The following is a 20,121-nucleotide window of genomic DNA, read 5'->3' on the forward strand; positions in this document are numbered from 1 at the left end:
TCCCCAAGCTTGCCAAAGGTTCTGCCGCTTGCTTTGAGGCCTCTGGTCCTTTTCTCTGGTCTCCATTTTGAGACTGCTAATAATTTTTATTTTGGTTCTTTCTTGCCCCACAAGCGCACACATGCATGCATAGCAAGCAGCTTGCACCCTCAGGGCCTGTTTCAATGTAACATGTGAAAATCTGCCTGCACATACTGTTTGACCTGATCATGTTTAATGCTCCCCAGGTCAGTACCTGAACCTCGACAAGGATCACAATGGCATGCTGAGCAAGGAAGAGCTGTCCCGCTATGGCACTGGCACACTCACCAATGTCTTCCTGGACCGCGTCTTCCAAGAGTGCCTCACCTATGATGGTGAAATGGTCAGTGCTTGTCATGAAGGTGCCTTTTCTCTAGTTGGCTAGATTTCAGTGACCGTGCTCCTGTGGTAGAGTATGACTGAGTATGAACGCTTCTCTGGTGCGTGTGTGCGCGCGCGCGTGTGTGTGTGTGTGTGTGTCTGTGTGTGTGTGTGTGTGTTATGCATGTTATGCTGATCTATATCGCATTATGTCATCTGGCTGCAGAACAAGACAGTTGTCAGTTTACCATAGAGTGAGATTTGTGTTATAATGCAGCGATTTAATGTGCTATAGTGAGATGGTTCTCTGTGCTCTAGGGTGCAATGATTTTCTGTCTGCTGTGTATCGACTATAGTCTCTGCGTGCCCATAGGGCAAGATGGTCACTGTGCTGCAGAGCAATTCTATGTGTGCTTTAAGGGGAAGACATTCCATTACGTGCTAATGAGTGAGATTGTATGTGTGAAACCTGATGGTATTCTCCCACATACTCCCCCAGGATCTTCCATTTAGGTTGCCAGGGAAGGGCCATCGCTTCTGGATCCCGACTTTCGGGGGTGGACAAGCGAGGAAGGATCACCTGAGTGGAGGGTCGCGGGGAATGGGCAGGAGAGTGCCCAAGGGCGAGACATGGTATCCCCCCCTTCTCAATTGTCCGCTAACCCACTCTCCCTCTGCCTTTATGCTGTATTTCCAATCTCACTCCATCTCCCCCTCCTCATTTCCAATAAGTACTGGGATGAGGAGGAAGTGATCGAGAGCAATGGCAATGAGGATTACCCATAGAAACAACATGGAGATGCAAAGGGAGGTCTACTACATAACACCATTAGGCTGTACCACTTATAGTCAAGGTCAGGCACTTTAATACAACTGTTCACACCTCACCACCGACTACACTATATATAAAAGGTGTGGTTTTGCCAGAAGAAACAAGCGAGCTGGGGTTTGTGGATGGAACTTGGAGGCCAAGGAGCAGAAGGCTGCAGAAGGAGGAACCCGGAAGATACAGTGGAGTGCGAGACGCTGGCCCGGTCTGTCAGAGGCTGCAGCATGGCGAAAGAGCCATGTCTCCAAGGAGCCACAGCGGGACGAATTGCAGGCTGTTGGCTGTGTCCAGGGCTGTGTTTGTTTACCTGGGACGTGTGCCGGTCCCTGGGGTGTCGGAGGGGGCGGTGGTAAGACCCTGATCTCAATCCAAGACCCTGGAGAACTGCTCGCCAGTGCTGCACTACTTTGGTGACTTTCACAAATTAGAGTGAGAAACTCAGTAATATACGGGTGGCTGGAGTGGGAGCAGAAGCAGTGGAAGCGACAAGCAGCCTGACAATTGAAAGCGAGAGAAAGTGTGCTCGCAGCACAGAAACCAGAAAGACCAAGAGAAAGTGCGCTAGCGGCAGGGGAGCCAAAGAGATACAAAGCGAACGACCCAAAAACAGGGGGGGAAAGGGTGCAAGCGACCCGAAACGGAAACGACAGAAAGAAACAGAAAGAAAAATATTGATATTGATATTTTATTTCTATTGTGCTCATACACAAATGTTTCTGAGCGCGACAAGGCAAGGAAGGAGAACAAAACAATGATCTTACTAGGCCCAGTGACATTGAGAACGCGCAAGTGCATGGGAGAGAGGGAGGGGGAAAAGTGCAAGGAAGGGGGGAGAAGTGGAAAGTGCAGAGTAAAGGAGAAACAGAATAATAGTAAATAAATAATAAAGGCAACAAAAAGTGGTAGTGCACCTAGCAAGTGGCAAGTGCTGGGTTTAAGGCAGCAGACAGGGTCGGTCTGATAAGTGCAGGTAGAAAAAGGGTAGGATGGGGGGGGACTGTATGGGTACAGATACAGACCCCAGTGCAAGGGGTGGCCCGGAGGCAGGTCAGTAGTGTGGCAGGGTGAGATGGTACCTGGGCCCGGAGGACAGAGGGTGGCCAGGTGCACGGTGCCGAGAGGGAACAGATCAGCAGGGGAGAAGGGGAGCAAAGGCAGAAGCAAAGAGGAAGGTCTTGAGGTGCTTCCAGAACCGGAGATGGTTCTCCTCCAGTTTTAGAGTGGCAGGGAGGCTGTTCCAGAGGGAGGCCCCAGCCGAAGACCGAGATCTAACCCCAGCTCGTTTCTTTGAAAAAACGACTGACCCTGAAGGAGTTAGAGGTAGAGGAGCGAAGAGCTCGAGAGAGGAGGTATTTGCGCAGGGATAGCTGAAGGTATTTTGGAACCAGTCCCCAGAAAGCCTTGTGGACAATGCAGAGGGTTTTGAATGTAATCCTTGCATCCACTGGGAGCCAATGGAGAGATTTCAGAGCTGGAGAGATACGATCCCAGGGCTTGAGGCCAAGGACAAGTCTTGCAGTCCTGTTCTGGATTAGTTGCAGAGGGCGGAGAGTAGAGGCAGGTAGATTTAAAAAGAGGCTGTTAAAATAGTCCAACCTAGAGAGAACCAGAGCTTGGGAAACAGTGAGTTTCCGAAGGAAGGAGAGGAAAGGCAGAGTACCTCTGAGGAGTTTGACTTTTTAGAGACATCAGAGATGTAGGCGGAGAAGGAAAGTGTGGAGTCAAAGATGACCCGAGGTTCTTAGCCTCGCAGGTAGGGGTAGGAGGAGGGCCAAGGGAGGCCAGCCAGAGGGTGAAGCGAAAGGATGGTGAAGGTGTGCCGATGAGGAGGATCTCTGTCTTGCTGGCATTCAGACAAAGATCATTGGCAGCACACCAATTTCAATCAGAGATGAGAGAGGGAGAGGAGGTGGCCTAGGGCAGCCTGAAAATGAGTTGTCAGCGTAGCACTGGAAATTTGAGCAGAAAATGGCATTGCAGTGGGCGAGAGTTGCCAGGTATTGGTTGAAAAGCCAGGGCGAGAGGTTAGACCCCTGGGGAACACCACAGGTAGAGAGGAAGATAGATGATAGGAAGGACCCAAGTTGGACCTGGGAGGGTCGATCAGAGAGGAAAGAGGTCAGCCAGGCCAGAGCCTGATCAGTGATACCCAGGTTATCACAGACGGTTGAGCAGGATGGTATGGTTGATCGTGTCGAAGGCAGAAGAGAAATAGAGTAGGATGAGGACAGAGGGAATGTTCGAATCAAGGTTGGAGAGCAGATCTTCACGGATGTTCAGGAGAGCAGTTTCCGTGCTTCTGGCAGAAAAGTGCAAAGCAAAGAGACGGTGCGAGAGACCCAAAAATGGGGGGGGGGGGGGAGTTGTGAGCAACCCAAAACCAAAACAGTGTGTGCATGGAGCACAGGAATGGGAAATGAAGATGTAGGAGTGTATGAAACGGTAAAGAGAAGTGTGCAAGAGGCACATCAAGGTGAAAAGAGGGTTCCATGTGTTGATATCCCTGCAAAAATATTGCCATATTTTTGCAGCAATATTAAGGCAAGGAACCTGCGGGGGACACCCCGCAACTCCAGCATTGTTTTTAAATGACATGCAACCCCTGCTCCCAAAAAAATTATCCCCCCCCAAAATATCGCCTATGGCCGTTGCAGACGACCATATATAAGGCGATATTTTTGGTGGGGATAATATGTAGTGATACCGAAAAGAGGGTGCAAGTGTGCACAACAGAAATGAAGGTGTGCAAGAAGCACAGTGAAGTGGAAAAGAACGGAGTAAAAGAGGCACAAAAGGGAAAAGGTGCTAGTAGAAAGGTGCAGAGAATGAGGAGAGGAGCTAGAAGTGAGCGTGATCGCGCCTGGGAGGAGCAAAGAGCCCAGCGTTCTCCAAGGTCTCTGATACTACCTCCCCTGAAATAACTATACATTAAAAGGAACATCCAGACCAGGAGACCATTTTGTTTAAAGACCAAAATAGGCCTACGCTTTGGGAGGGGTGGGGGGGTTTGAGAGGCCTCAAGATGACTATCTTTTCATTTTGAATCCAAGGGGCCTAAGCTTGGGGAAGGGAACCCCCCCGGAGAGGCCTAAAAGGAACTGTCTTTTTTGTTTGTTTTTGCAACTGGAAGGATCGAAGCTTTGGGAAAGGAACCCCAAGAAACCCAGAGACATTGTGAACTTTGACTTGCTGCAAAAGCCCTACGTGGAAGGCTCCAAGGGCAACCCTTTTTGATTTTAACTATTTTTGAAACTGGCAGAACTACACCTATTGGTGAGGCTACCTGAAACCAGCTGTGGTTTATTTCTTTTTTTAAGCCACCATTTTTCCTTTAAGAAAACCCTTTATCACATTTTGTCTAGGAGTGAGTTCAAGCATAGGTGTGGACACAGACACGTTTTGGTTTTGGACTTGGGGACATACACCATCCTTAGAAGCATTAGTGGAGGGACCAACCCCTTTAGAGTTGGGGCCAGGTAGGCATTCCACCAACCCCAGAGTTTGACAAAGCTTTTCAAATGGTTACTTTTGAGTCTGTCTCTCTCTTGATACCATGCCTGTCCCACATAGGGCATGAGCATGCCCTGGTTGTCAGATTTGCAGCCACTGGGCAGAAACCCTGATAGAGTGCTTGGTTTACTGCAGGATTATAAAACCTACCTGGACTTTGTGCTGGCGCTGGAGAACAAGAAGGAACCGGCCGCCCTGCAGTACATCTTCAAACTGCTTGACATTGAGAACAAGGGCCACCTGAACGTCTTCTCACTCAACTATTTCTTCAGGGTGAGTCTGTTCATGTGGGGAGGGGCAGCCAGCTATGCAGTATCAGTTTTGGTTTAAAGTGTCCTGGTCAGCTCAAGAGTACCCTAACAACTGGAAGGTGCCACATGTGCTGGAGCTGCTCTCTTCTTGCTGGACTGTGGCAGCGCACATATATCCCCCTGCATTAGCGCTCCCAAGGGTGCCCATCAGTGATGATCTGAGATTTTGACTGTTCAGGGCCATTTGGATATTTTATTGATTCAAATACTTTTCAATATTCCCAACTCTCAGGCTGGGACCTATAGGAAAACAACTGTAATCGTAGGCCATGCATGGGACTCTACACAAGACACTAGTACTAGACATCCACACTTACAGGCAAACTACTTATTCTCTCCATATCTGCTGGTGGGTCAGTTTTCTCTTTTTCTTCTTTAGAATTTCCTGCGGTTCTGGGGGCAACATAGTCTCCCGCTTGGGCTAGCGCTACAGTGCCTGCATCCACTGTTCACCCTTCAGAAAGCACATATTGTTTGTCTTCTGGGTGTCTGAGTAACTTCCTATAAGCATTTATTCATTGCGGAGTCATTTGGTATCTGGCCCCGCAGAACAAAAGAAATCCATTCTAAGGATCCAGAGCTGGAACTCGGCTCTTCCAAACTTACAGAGATGAAGTGGGTGTACAGGGCGTGCCGAAGATCTGTAACGCAAGAAAGGGGCAAACATGGGGGTCCTTCTCTGCAGGAAGTCTACACTCAGAACGGGCTGGGACATCTGGCGGCTGGATGGGTCTGGTGGCCTTTATCTGGGGGTTAATATGCCGGCTGGATAGCCTGGTGGGCTATACTCAACTGGATGGGTCTATGGCTCCATATGGGCCTGGAGTCTTCCTCTGTCGCTGTCGAGGAGCAATACATTCTAGGTCAACATTGTTCTGTCTGAACTTGACCCGCATTGATGGAAGTTGGCCAGACCTCGCTACATGTTTGTTCTTTTCTCACACACCAGGCAATCCAGGAGCAGATGAAGGTTCACAACCAAGAGCCAGTCTCCTTCCATGATGTCAAGGTGAGCTGTGGGGTCTTGAAATGCTAATGTAATGAAGTGCGATGGAACAGAAATTCTGTTCCCTATAGTTAGCATATCATGATAGCGGGGATGCGAAGACCATGAAGGAAAGGAAAGGTACCAAACACCTGGTAAATATCTGAGAAACAACTTAATCCTCATCCCCCCTCCCCCCTACCAGTCTCCGTGTGCACCCCTTCTTCCTTCTAAGTCCCTCCTCTCCCTTTCACTCGCTGCTTCCCGTCACAGCGCTTCTTCTGAAAAGTCTCACTGCTGCATTGGGTATCCCTCCATTACATCGCAGACCATCACTGCGAGTACAATTTCATTGCATCTTTTACAATTTATTTCAGCAAAAATATAGATGGGGGTTGGGGTAGTGGTATACATTAAGGTGGGGGGATCTTTTCGGCGGGGGTCGCATTTGTTTAAGCTGAAATCCGTTGTAAATAAATCGATGTCATCGAATTCGCAGTGATGGATGCAATGTAATCGCGTAGATCTGCTGCATTGCGTCATGGGAGATGTGTACACTTTTTTTTGGGCAAGGGACACACCCCTCTCAGTGAAGTGTTTAAAAAAAATAATTGCCGGATATACACGGAGTACAAAATAGGAATATGTGCATTTCTTTGTGCGCAATTTGTTTCTTATTTGGTGAAATCTGTACAGCGGTTTTCTCACTATGGGTGTTCAAAGGAAGCACCATTTTATCTAGGAGAAAAGGAATGAGGGTAGGCCCAAAACGTTTTTTTTTTCTTGTTTTGCAAGAACCTTTGAACCGCTGAACGAATTTTCTGCAAAATTATCAGTTTTGAGGGACCCGTACCACACAATTGTTTAGAAAAACGTCACCTAAATCCGTCATGCGAATCAAAGGTTTTTAGCAATCGAATTTTGGGAAAAGTCTTTGCAAAAAGGTTTTGATCCTAACTATAGGGCAAATGTCTACCATTCACATTGAGCAACAAGAGACCGTGCAGATATGAGGAACCCTGAGGATTCACTCTCCTTGGCATGAGACCCCACGGCCATGTACTGTAATACTGAGTGGAAATCCTTGTGTCGACCCTATCGGATCGAAGCGGGCTCTGTGGCTAAACAGCCTCACCTCTCCTGCGTGAAACAACTGACAACTCTTGGAAATTTAGTCATAAATTCTTGCTAATCCTGGCATAGTCACAATTGGCCTGATTGGGTTTTTGATAAAATAGTGCAAAAGCATCTCTTCCTTTCTCCAGCATGGGGTCTGGCATGGATTCACATGCTCATGAATATTCCCCGTCGTCCGGCTGGGAACCCTAGGTAAAGAAAAACCAGTATCAGTTTCGTTTCTGATCTGTCTTTCGTAGTAGTAACCAATCACTGATCTCTGCGTCATACGGACCACAGCCAATGACTGCCATCTCCCTAAGCCCCGCCTCTGCCAGCCATCTTCAGATTTTTACCGCACGTTCAAGTGTTGGGATCCTCGTGTTATTGCTCTCGAGCTTTAGTGCTTTTTTGTGCTTTTTCTTAGGAAAATTTTCTCTTTTTCGGTCAAAAGAGCCTCAAGCTCCACCGTTTCTTTATCCGATCAACGGGGACTCGTGTCAGATTCTTCTACGCCCATCAAGGGTGAAGATTTCATCGAGCCACGCTTTTGGAGGACTCCAGAAGTTTGTCAGGCCCATCTAGATCATGGCCCAGGAGAGGGGGAAGCTCGACGCCCGGAAAGCTGTTCAGGGTCTGCCCTGGATGCCAGCTTCAGAATGTCTTTAAGGAGGACGAACACTCCCTTTGCCTCTACTGCCTGCATGAGGACAAGACGCACGTGGAGAAGGACTGTGCATTTTGCGGCAATATGTCGGAGCGGACTATGAAGGACTGCCATCTGCGTCTCGCCAACTGGCTGGAAGGGAAGAGCCCGTCAAGCAAGAAGAAGGAGAAGTCCGAGCGGTCTTCTAAGACCTTTGAGGGCGCCCGGCGACGGGGGTCCAACAGAAGGCCAAGCACCGCGAGTCCGCCGGCACCGGGAGCGCCGAACGGTCGGGCTCTACGGGCGCCAGGCAGAGCGCATCCTCCCTGGTGCCATCAACCACGAGCCAACGCTCTGGCTCGGGTAAGAGGAAGGCCGAGCACCCGGCAAAGCTCCTGGAGAGATCCCGGTCGAGCTCGAAGGCCCCATCGGAGGTAGAGCGAAGGAGAAGGCGGTGAGCGCACCTAAGGTGGTGAAAGCCTTGATCCACCCGGCCAAGGCCTCTATCGAGACAGTCGCGGCGGCCCTGGCTCAGCCTGTGGAGGCTACACCAGTGGTGGCGACCTCGGGGCCCAGATTCTCCCTGCCACCGCGGAGGGAGTCCTCTTTCATGCCCATCGACAGGACCCCCGTGAAACCTCCGACGGAGAAGAAAAAGGGGGGGCAGGAGGTCGTCGTGGATTCGGCCTCCTCCTCTGAGGCGGAGCTGATCGAAGTCTTAACCCACGGCGTTGGCATGGAAGACCAGCCCGTCGGGAGGGACCCCGACGTAGGAGACGACGAGAACGTCGAGGGTGCCGACGGGGCTCCTGACCGCCCGTCGGAATCCCCTCAACCAGTGCCGCAAGACAACTCGGCGGCCATTTTGTTGGCTATACAGTCCTTATGCTCGGAGATAAGGACGAGATTGCCGTTACCACCAACGGAGGAACCGCTCCCGACGGGGAATCCGGAGCCAGGCCCTTCTGGGAGCCCTCCTCCTAAGAGAAGAAGGATTCATCCTCCATCTCCTTTTCAACCATCGCGTTCTGCTCAGCCCTCCTCCCCGTCCACGACCCGTGGGGATGATACGGGGACTGGCACGGCCGCGACGGGTACAGACGACCAGATTTACGACGAGGATCTCCCGTCGTCACCTCCTCCCCGGCCCGACGAGATTGGATCGTTTCATGCCATGATCGCCAGGGCATCCGAGCTTTTCCAGCTCTGCCCGGAAGAGAAGGAAGGTTTCCTTTATCAACGGCGCAAGACCAAGAGGAAGACGGTCCTCGCTGTACCTCTACTGGACGATATCTGGGATGAGGGTCTCGCCCTCCTCAAGAACCCATCCACAACGCCTGCGAGAAGGGATCGGTACGAGAAGAAGTACCGGGTCCCGGACGCGGCCCCCTTGTGCCTTCGGGCACAGCCGACCCCGGACTCGGTTGTCTCCGCAGCGGCCAGGAAGAAAGCGGGGGGGGCCTCGGCCTCTACGTCAACCTCCCCGCCGGACGGCGAGGGAAAGAAATTGGACACGATGGGACGAAAAGTCATCTCATCGGCAGCGACGACGATTAAGGCTGCCAACGCCTTGGCTATCGTAGCCCGCAACGACAGGGAGTTGTGGTACAAAATCGCCCCCCTGCTGGACTTCTTACCAGACGACAAGAGGGCGGAGGCCCTAGAGATCTTGCAGGAAGGAGAAGTGGCGTCGGACCACGCCATTACGATAGCGACGGACATCGCTGACACTGGATTTCGCCAGTTGGGCAACGGCGTGTGCCTTAGACGGCGTGGATGGCTCAAGGCAACTGACTTCCGTCAGGACGTGCAGACCAGAGTCTTGGACATGCCGTTCGACGGGAGCAACCTGTTTGGGAAAACAGTGGACGATTCCCTACAAGCCATCAAGACGGACACGGAAACGGCCCGGGCTCCTGGTGTTCTCCAGCAACGACGGCCGCTCTTTCGGAGCGGCGGAGGCAAGCAGGGTGCCTCCAAAGGTTCCGGCGGCGGATTTTCCACCTATCGTCAAAAGGCCCGTTCGTCGTCACAGGAAGCCTACAGGGGACGAGGTAAGTCGGGCAGACCCTGCCGTCGTCGCCAAGGAAGACAAGGCGGCAAAGCCTCGTCGAAGCAGGACTGAACCAGCCGTGGGGTCGGGCCCCCACCGAAGCACCCCGGTGGGAGGCCGGCTGGTGAGCTTCGTCAGCGTGTGGGAGTCCATCTCCACCGACCGTTGGGTGCTGGACGCCCTGGCCCAGGGTCACGCGCTCGAGTTTCTAAAGAAGTGCCTGCGCGTCCCCCCCCGTGGCCAGGAAGGAACATCACGTCCCTCAACTTCTCTTGGAGGTAAAGGCGATGCTCAAGAAAGGCGCCATCAAGCTCGTCCCAAAGAGGCTTCGGGGCTCCGGAGTTTACTCAAGATACTTCCTTGTGAAGAAGAAGACGGGAGGATGGCGTCCCATCCTGGACCTACGAGGACTGAACAAATTCATCAAGGCACAGAAGTTCCGGATGGTCACCCTCCAGCACGTCCTGGGTCAACTGGAGGAGGGCGATTTCCTGTCGTCATTGGATTTGGAGGATGCCTACTTCCATATCCCCATCCTAAAGGGACACCGAAAGTTTCTCAGATTCGTGGTCCAAGGGTGTCACTACCAGTTCAGAGCCCTTCCCTTCGGATTGAGGTCGGCACCCAGGGTGTTCACCAAGTGCCTCGCACCGGTGGCGGCGCGGCTGCGCCTGGAGGGGATCCACGTCTACCCCTACCTGGACGACTGGCTCATCCGAGCAAAGACAAAGGAGCTCGCCGCGGAGCACACGGCGAGGACCATCCAACTACTCACGGACTTGGGATTCTCCATAAACTACGCCAAGTCCCACCTGGTGCCCGCGCAAGACGCACTGTTTCTGGGAGCGAAGCTCGACACAGTGGCGCTTCTGGCCTCTCCGTCGGAGGAAAGGACGAGGGCCATCTTGGGCAAGGTGCAGCGGATGCTGATTGCGGACGCGGCCAGGGTGAGGTCCATCAAGTCCCTCCTCGGAATGATGTCTTCTTGCATTTATCTCATCCGCCTGTGCAGGCTTCGGATGCGCCCATTACAGGAGTTCCTGGACGCTCGCTGGATCCAGACGACAGGCAGCTTCGAGGACAGGATCACACTCGACGAGAGCTTCTGACGAGTGATCCGGTGGTGGGGCACCCGCGCGCATCTGACGGCGGGCATGGACTTCCAGACCCCGGGCCACCAGAAGACAGTGACCACGGATGCCTCCCTGGAAGGGTGGGGAGCGCACACCGAAAATCTGCACGCGAGGGGCCTTTGGCTGCCGACGGAGAAGTCCCTGCATATCAACGTCCTGGAAGTCCGTGCAGTGTTTTGGGCCCTCAGGTCCTTTCTTCCATCCCTCAAGGGCAAGGTGGTGAGGATCTTCACCGACACCACCACCATGTTCTACATCAGGAAGCAGGGCGGTACCAGTTCCCCAGCCCTGTCCAAGGAGGCGCTGGATCTGTGGCATTGGGCCGTCGCCCAAGGGATGTTTCTGGTGCTGTTTCATATGGCAGGAATAAAAAACACCATCGCCGACTCGCTCAGCAGAGAGCTGCGCTCGTGCCACGAGTGGGAACTACGACAGGATCTAGTGGACCGCCTCTTCCGACGGTGGGCACACCCCAGATCGATCTGTTCGCGACGAACTCCAAGTGCCGGAGGTTCGCCAGCAGGTTTCCCCAGCCCAGGAGCATGGGCGATGCTTTCTCGTTCGCCTGGGAGGGCCTGTTCCTATATGTGTTCCCTCCTTTGCCGCTGCTGATCCGGCTCATCAACCAGCTCAAGAGGTCACGGTGCAGGATGATCCGCGTCGCACCTGCGTGGCCGAGGCAGATATGGTTCCCGGACCTTCTGGACTTGTCAGCGTCCCCGTCAATCAAGCTGCCAGTGGACGCGGATCTTCTCTCCAGGGAAGGAGGCACCATCCTCCATCACGACCCGAAGTCGCTGAACTTGCAGGCCTGGCTCCTGCAGCGTTAGAGTTTGGAGACTACGACATACCGGCCGACTGCAGAGAGGTTCTTGCAAAGGCCAGGGCGTCCTCAACTCTTAAATGCTACGGACACAAATGGAAGAGGTTCTCTGTCTGGTGCCACGCACAGAAGATTAACCCTCTACGGATTACGGCTCCTCAAGTACTGCCTTACCTGCTGACGCTGGCCAAGGCTGGACTGGCGCACGCTTCCATCAAGATTCATCTTGCTGCGATCTCCCAATGCACCAGAACCGCGGGACGGACGTCTTTGTGGTCTCATCGTCTGGTGAAAGAATTCATGAAGGGACTGTTCAGATCGTTCCCACCGGTGAAGGCCCCGGCCCCGGCGTGGGAGCTCAATGTGGTGCTGACCAAGCTCATGGGACCTCCGTTCGAGCCTTTGCACTCAGCTCCGTTGAAATTCTTGTCGTGGAAAACAGCATTTCCTGTGGCCATCACCTCCACACGACGGGTGGGAGAGATCCAGGCCCTTTCCTGCAAGCCCCCGTACTTGACTTTTCACGACACGAGGGTAGTGCTCAGGACGCACCCCTCCTTCATGCCCAAGGTGCCGTCGGACTTTCACCTCAACGAACCCTTGGTGTTGCCTGTTTTCTTCCCGTGGCCTTCGTCGCCGGCTGAAAGGACTTTGCACTCGCTGGATGTGGCTAGAGCGTTGAAGTTCTACGTGGACCGCACGAAGAGTTTTCGGAAGACGTCACAACTTTTTGTGAACTTGTCAATCAGGGGAAGGCTCTCTCGAAGGCTTCCATTTCCAGATGACTCTCCGGATGTATCATGTACTGTCATAGGTTGGCAAACCGACCGCTGCCTGGCCGTCCGAGAGCCCATTCCACCAGAGCGATCGCAGTTACCACGGCGTTCCTATCTGGTGTGCCCTTGCTGGACACCTGCAGGGCTGCTACGTGGAGGTCGACGCACACCTTCACGAAATTCTACTACGTCGATCGGGATTCCAGGGAGGAGTCCAGGGTCGGCCAAGCAGTGCTGCGCAACCTGTTCGCCTAAGGTGAGCCTGGTGAGGAGGTAAGAATTGCTTAATGTTGAGTTGTTGTATTGCTTAATGTTGAGCCTTTGCCACCTCCCGTGGTTATGCATGTGTATACTGCTATGTATTCTTTTATTCATGAGCATGTGATTCCATGCCAGACCCCATGCTGGAGAAGGAACAAGTTACATACCTGTAACTGTTGTTCTCCAGCATGGGTCTGGTATGGATTCACATGCGAACCCTCCCGCCTACCCCTCTGCGGCTCTTCACTTGGTCATACTGCCACTTCACGTGCTACCAAATCTGAAGATGGCTGCCAGAGGGGCTTAGGGAGGGGCAGTCATTGGTTGTGGTCAGTATGACGCAGAGATCAGTGATTGGTTACTACTACGAAAGACCGATCAGAAACGAAACTGATGCTGGTTTTTCTTTACCGAGGATTCCCAGCCTGACGACACGGGGAATATTCATGAGCATGTGAATCCATGCCAGACCCATGCTGGAGAACAACAGTTACAGGTAAGTAACTTGTTCCTTGTACCTAAACAAAAAGATATTCCACCACCAGCAGAACAAGATTTGTTAAGAATATCTGGGCTTAGCTGGAGTCCCACAGACTTATTTCCTTATCCAGTATCTTGAATAAGGGCGCTTTTGCATGGAAACCCATACTTGTTTTCTTACAAGCCACCTTGCTGTTTGGTTAGTCTTAATTCTACCCTTTGTATAAAATCGTGAGTTGTTCACTCTAGCAAGCACTGTCTTTGGGCTTTCTTTCATCTCCTGCCACAAGCCGTACGGCCAGCCAAGAACGGATTGGTTGCACTCAGTATTGCCAAGAAGTCTACAGAACTCAACGTTTCTGTGTAGAATTGGGCAGGGGAACTGGCAGCATTTGGGCATGGTTTTCGAGTGCACTGGCTGCTTCCTGTTTGAGTGGAATCTGGTTCTGGAGTCTCACCAAACTCATGGGACCTCTATAATATGAATACTTGCTATAAAGTGAGTGCCACCTGGACTAGGTAGCAGCTTCATACTTTCCTGCTGTATTCTCACCATTCCTCTAAATACTCAGTGCTCACCCACCCTAGGCTTTGGCTGGAGGAAATTGGTGGGCGCGTTGTGTGCAGTAGTAATAATGCCTTTGTCTATCTTTCTAGGATGAAATCTTTGATATGGTAAAACCTAAGGATCCCTTCAAGATCACCCTTCAGGATCTGATCCAGAGCGGCCAGGGGGACACAGTGAGCAGCATTCTCATGGACCTCAACGGCTTCTGGAGCTACGAGAACAGGGAGGTTCTGGTGGCCAATGACAACGACTCCTCGGCGGACCCGGACGACTCCTGAAAGGGGCACTGCTCCTCAGCAGTACGCTCTGCCCTTGGAGCACGTCCCTCACAAGTCCATCAGGGGATCTGCCTTCCTGGCGCATTAACCTGTGTCCAGAACATGCTATCCACAGGATATGAAGGAGCACTGTCCCTGTGACATATGGTGTGTGTGTGTGTCCAGAACTGACTTTATACAAGCCCTGGGATGGCACCGACCTCCTCACACGAGACGATCTCTGTTTTTCCAAAGAAGACTCTAGGGTATGCCTCTGCATAATACGACCTGAGCGTTGTTCTTATTGCCTTACCCCCGTCTTTATGTTAATTGCACTTGAACCCCCAAAGTGCTGTTTCCACACTGCAACCGCTATCCTGTGCACTGACACCATCATGAGCTAAGAAATGAGAAAGTGCCTCTCGTGCATTTTGTGCACCCCAGTGAATGCCAAGAGATGTTTGTTGGCACCCTCCTGCGTGTCGCCTCTTGTGCATATGAATTTTTTATATGATAATGGCCCAAGGAACATGATATTGACTTCATTGTTGGACGAAGTTGCAGAAGCAATAATAAAGTGCTATTTCCGTGGCAATTAAGGAGTTGAATGTTGGAAATTGTAACTCTTAAAATGCATGTTATAGTGTGGAGAGAATGGGAAAGGGGCTTCACCGACAGCGGGCATCCTGCCCATTGCTCCCGATGTCTCATGGTGGGTCTCTTGCCCATTGCTCCCGATGTCTCATGTTAAGTCCTTAATAACCAGTGCTCTGGTGCAATGCTTGGGGTGATGGCTACATCAGAAAGTGCCATTGCTCCAAACTATGACGTGCCTCGCCTCATACTTCTGGGATGGTGGGATGTCCCGGCTGGATAAAGCTGGTTCCTGGGAGCGCCTAAAGATGAGCTGGAGCTGTGTTTTCTTGGTACTGATTGAGGTAACACTGGCCAGGAAAGCTGCGCCCTTGAATTGTGGAGAGAAACGATACTACTAAGACTTTTGGGGGGCGATGGTCACCTGGGAATTATCTTGCGCGTGTAACATAAACCCCCTTTTTGGTCCTGCTGTCCATCCTTCCATCCTAAGATGCCTGCAGCAGCAGACGTCCTTGGACACGTTACTAAAGATGTACTGTCACTTTAAGGCTTTATATTGGGCTTCACACTCTAGCCTATGAAGTGAGAGGTCCCAACAGGTGCCCTCCGATCCTGTAAATGCTGCCTAAACTGCAGGTCAGGAAGGGTGTAGTAGCTGAAGCTTCACTTTCTCTCCTACAAAACCCTTTTTTCCCCAAATATATTCTTTTTTTTTAATGAAGTATTGTTGTCCCTCGTTGCCTCCCTCTTTGTATTGGGTAGATGACTGGCACCATAGAGGCATTGGTTGTTAAACTAATTTTTCCATGGCTGACCTTCACCAACCCTGAGTGACATGCCTCGAAACTTTCAACACATGCCTTTTTCTCTCGATTTGCAGTGACGGCTCAAGAAAGGGCTCTTATCAAAACGTTGGGCTGCATTAGTGAACGTTTGCAAGTTTTTTTACTTGGATAGGCATGGCAGAGTGTGGGTCGGTAGCCAAGCTGGCAGTGTCCTTCGGCGCTAGTAGGAAGGCCCTGCTTCAGTTTTAGGGTGCTTTCACCAACTAATTTGCTGGGAGCCTCCCCGAACCTAAATACAACTTATTGCCTCTTGAAGGGAAAGCTTCTGGAGTTCCCATGCAACGAGACCTATTCAAAACGGATGAGGTTAAAAGGTACTATGTAGGGTAGGGCTAGCAGACACACAGATGTTTAGTCACAATGCTTCCTGGCATTGAGCTGCTGTTTTCGGGTATCGGAACCGTGCATTCAACACCAGCAGCTCTAGCATATTTGGGAGTTGAGCTCACTCATCCAGGGTCATAGTTGCACACCATCAGTGTGGCTTGGTCCTAAAGCTTCCTCTGGCCTCAAAAACAGTGATTCTGTTAGCCATGTCGAGCTTTAAGGCGGCCTTAAAACTTTCGGTAAAACGCAGGCATGTTCCTTACGTTTTGGGGATGCCCAGTGATATACACGTTTTGGGAAGACATCAAAGTAAGAATGGCAACGGGCGGGTCCAAATGCATCAATGGACACGTGAAAGCTACTTGTTGCCCCTATTTCCACAGGATGACAAACGGAGAACACATATAGCCAAGATGAAGGACTTGATGTGTATTGTAGCGAAAAGCCGGATCGCCATGGCATGGAAGACTGACACAGGGCCCAGGATAGAAGCATGGTGGGCCGATCTGCATCGCTGGGCGTTGGCAGACACAGCAGTATGGACCAGTGCAGTACAGAGAGGCTCCAGAGAAAAGAGCGACAAGCTATTTGCTTGGAACACACTCCTGCAAGATACGCTAGGATCCAAAGGTAGCAGTGATGTTGGCGACCCGGAAGAGCCGAACAGCGCAGTGCCAAACTTGAATGACCAAGAGAAAAGCCCTGATAAAGATGTCTAACCAATCATGGGAGCTATCCAAATGTTGGTCCGCAGGACTGGGCGCACGGACAAGCAGCCAGAACGAGTACCCGAAAACCACCCCTAGAGGGATGTGTGAGCGTCGCAAGTGTTGGAACTGTGAAAGACTCCCCTCAAGTGGTGCCATATGTATGTTCGTTATAGTGTTGGTATGCGTGTTGTGTTTATGTTCAATGTTAAAAGACAAAGAATTTTTTTAAAGGATTAAAAAAAAAACACCTCGTACCAGTTTTTAGGGAGAATATTTCCCTTAACAGTAACCGGCATCTCTTTACTCTTCTGTTTGTTTTTTCATTCATGTTTCCATCTTGCCGCTATACCCTTCCCCCTTGCTGTGTATTATTTACTTATTTTTACAATGTTTAAACACTTTTTTGATGGGTGGATGCCATACCTTCTCGGCAGCACAAAGCGCTTGAGCTCCAAAGGGTAAATCTGGAATTAGCACTGTAGTGAGAGGACATTTGGAAACTGGCCACCCCAAGATATTCTGCTATTGACGCAGAGCCACGGGGGGCCTCAGAGTGACATTTGCGAAAGATCTGCAAATCTATTACAAGAAATCTAATAAAGCAGATTGACTGCTAGCATTGCATTTAAGCGCAGGGCTAAAGTCAAGAGTAATTGGATGGGAAAGGTCAGGAATTCAAGGGGTGTCTGTTTTATAGCAAGACCATTCAAAATACTAACTGTCCATCCGAACACCTGATCAAAGAGACAGGGCTCAATTGCAGCAAAATAGATGAGGCATAATGCAGAGTTTCTCTGGCACTAAGGCACCAAGTCCTAGTTTCTCACCTGAGCTTGTTCCTCCCCCCCAGACAACTTTTTTTCCCCCACATCAAGCCAATTATAACCATGTTATGATCTAGAATGACGCTCATAGTTGTTAGGGAGATTTATCGGTTTTATATTAAAGGATATACTGTGCAATTTATAATGTGCACTATCACCAATGGAGTGGTCCCCTGGCGGATCTGAAAAGCAAGAGGGTAAGCTAAGTTAGTCAGACTGAGCAGGACAAAAACACAAGAAAGCTGTAATGTGCTGTTGGCATCTTCAGTTCGGTTTACACCAATCCGCTGAGCTTGGGTGTGTTTCGGTTGGTAGCTGTCATGTGCTGTTGTGCGAGGCTGTGTGGTTTGTTTTGTTGCGCTGTAGTGAAGTTTGTGCGGTTTGTTGTGCTGTAGAGGTATGTTTGTGTTTAGTTCAGATTTTCAGCAGTGTATCCAGAGAGAGGAGTTTTTTTTAGTAGAGTGGGTTAGTGGCATCACTATCTCGATGTATGCTAATCTCCACAGTTCTTTCTAGATGTTACGCATGCTAATCTCCACAGTTCTTTCTAGATGTTACGCATGCTAATCTCCACAGTTCTTTCTAGATATTACGCATGCTAATCTCCACAGTTCTTTCTAGATGTTACGCATGCTAATCTCCACAGTTCTTTCTAGATGTTACGCATGCTAATCTCCACAGTTCTTTCTAGATGTTACGCATGCTAATCTCCACAGTTCTTTCTAGATGTTACGCATGCTAATCTCCACAGTTCTTTCTAGATGTTACGCATGCTAATCTCCCCAATTCTGTCTAGATATGACGCATGTGCAATCGTCATAATTCGTGTGACATAGGGTTAATCGTACACCATTCTATCTTAATGGGACGTGTACTAAAATGTAGTAAGAGCTAGATTTGGGACACCTGGATAGAGGGAGAATGGCCTAGAATGGGGTACAACAGTAAATGCAGTAACTCTTATAACCTATGATATACCAAGGCAATCGGGCTACATGCGAGAAAGGATTACTATACAAACAGTGGGCTGGATGCATCAGACAACCATCTAATAGAGAATAAGATGGGATAAGAAGAATGGGTTGGTCAGTTTAATGGGGAGCAGTGATGGCCAACGAAAGATTGAACACACGGGCGCTCTGGGAATGTTCACCCTACCAGATGGTCAGTAGAATGGCCAGGAGGGGCAGCTGCAGAGCTAGGCCCTTGCTAGTCTTCCGGCATGTTAGGCAGAAACCTGTGCAGTTCCCTCTGGGACCACTGCAAAAGATTTAAGACTACAGGTGTTTGGCACTAAACCCACTTGGTAGCAGTCTGTACCACACAGATTCACTTGGTAGCTGTGGCTGAGCAGTCAGACTTCCCTCAAGAAGAGTTAGGCAGTATACAGAGTATTCACAATAGGTCAAAAGAACATAGTAGAACAAGTAAACACTGACCAGAGCTTGGTGTAAAAGAGATATAATTATTTATTTAAAACCACATCTAGAAAAACACACAGGCACTAATAGTAAGCAATTCAAAAACACGGTCACTAAAAGATATACACTCCCTTAGAAGAATATTAGACACGTCTTAAGTAAAGCCCCACTTATTTTCAGACAGCTGTGAGCGCTTAACACAGATGGCACTCTAATAATTCGTTTTAAAAGGGGGAGAAAAGCAGAGTATAATATGAAACAGATCCCAACACTTTCATAAGAACAAAACAAGAGAGGAAGGCAAGTAAAACCGTGAAGTTAGAGTTCAGAAGGCCGGATCCACTTTAAGAGGATCAGAACGAAATGTGTCCCAAGGTCACGCGGTTGAAGTGCACAAGAGTCTTGCAAAGGTTCAAAAAGAGTTGGACCAAAAGAAAGGGACCAGTTAGAAGGTTAAGGCGGCCAGCCCAGTCCAGAAGGTTAAGGGATTATTATTACCTTGTAGCAATCTTTAGAAAGGGAGGCCTGGCGGACACGGTACCTTAAAGTGGTGAGAATACTCAAGCGGGGGCAGTTGTTCCTGGCAGCAGATGCAAGGCGTTGCTTCGTCCGGGGGGAAGAGAGGATCTTGTCGGGGAGGAAGACAGGAGTCCGTTGCACTGCCAGGGAAGAAACCAGCCGCGGAGTTCTCGGGTAAAAGAAGCGGTCCTTTTATTCGCGGTCCAGTGGTAAGTGGCTATCCGGTTGCCGGGGTGCTTGGCACGGGCAATTCGACCACAAGACGGCCTGGGATGCGAAGAGAAGGTAAACTGGTTGTGCCCACCAGTCAGGGGAAGAAGCCTTTCCAGTCGGGAGATCTTCTCTGTCGTCGGGAAGTGGTGAGTCGGTTCCGCAAGGCTCCACCGGTGGTGTCGTCGTGGTAGGTCGGCTCAGCTTCTCCCTCGTCGGATTCTCAGGTCCTGTGGCGACTTCTAAAGTTCCAGTCCCCAAAGCCCTGCTTTTATGCAGCACACCCCCATTCACTCAGCCTAGCCGTCAATCAATCATGCTAAGTGGTGAGCTGGCCGGCTCACCACTTGGGCCAATCACACAAGAGTGTAACTTGAGTTACCAAGGTAACTCAGTCCAGGGTGCCTAAACCCCCTCCCACACCTCCTGTGGTACCCAGACAGAGTGGCACAACTTTTGGAGGCTTCTGTGGAGAAGCCCGCCAAAAAGTGGAACAAAGGGCTCGACTTGGGTTGGAGTCACAGAAGAGAACACAAACGCCATTTTAGAATCGAGTCCTGGCAAAAAATACCAACCGG

The 20,121-nt window shown here is 50.7% G+C and overlaps 1 protein-coding gene across 2 annotated transcripts in view; it reads left to right on the plus strand.

The window, feature by feature from the left end:
* The window catches only part of PPP2R3C (protein phosphatase 2 regulatory subunit B''gamma), a 150,675-nt gene extending 135,990 nt beyond the window's left edge, over window positions 1-14,685 (plus strand). Inside the window, exons 10-13 of one of the 2 annotated variants that reach the window (XM_069638446.1) lie at window positions 228-364; window positions 4,817-4,954; window positions 5,942-6,001; window positions 13,923-14,685. In XM_069638446.1, coding sequence (XP_069494547.1) covers window positions 228-364; window positions 4,817-4,954; window positions 5,942-6,001; window positions 13,923-14,111 — 524 coding nt within the window. In that variant the 3' untranslated portion in view covers window positions 14,112-14,685. The remainder of the gene's footprint in view (window positions 1-227; window positions 365-4,816; window positions 4,955-5,941; window positions 6,002-13,922) is intronic. The other variant, XM_069638447.1, reaches the window with a different exon arrangement.
* The last annotated feature ends 5,436 nt before the right edge of the window (window positions 14,686-20,121 follow it).

This window comes from Ambystoma mexicanum, chromosome 14, assembly GCF_040938575.1.
Source record: "Ambystoma mexicanum isolate Mex_15411 chromosome 14, UKY_AmexF1_1, whole genome shotgun sequence".
NCBI lineage: Eukaryota > Metazoa > Chordata > Amphibia > Caudata > Ambystomatidae > Ambystoma > Ambystoma mexicanum.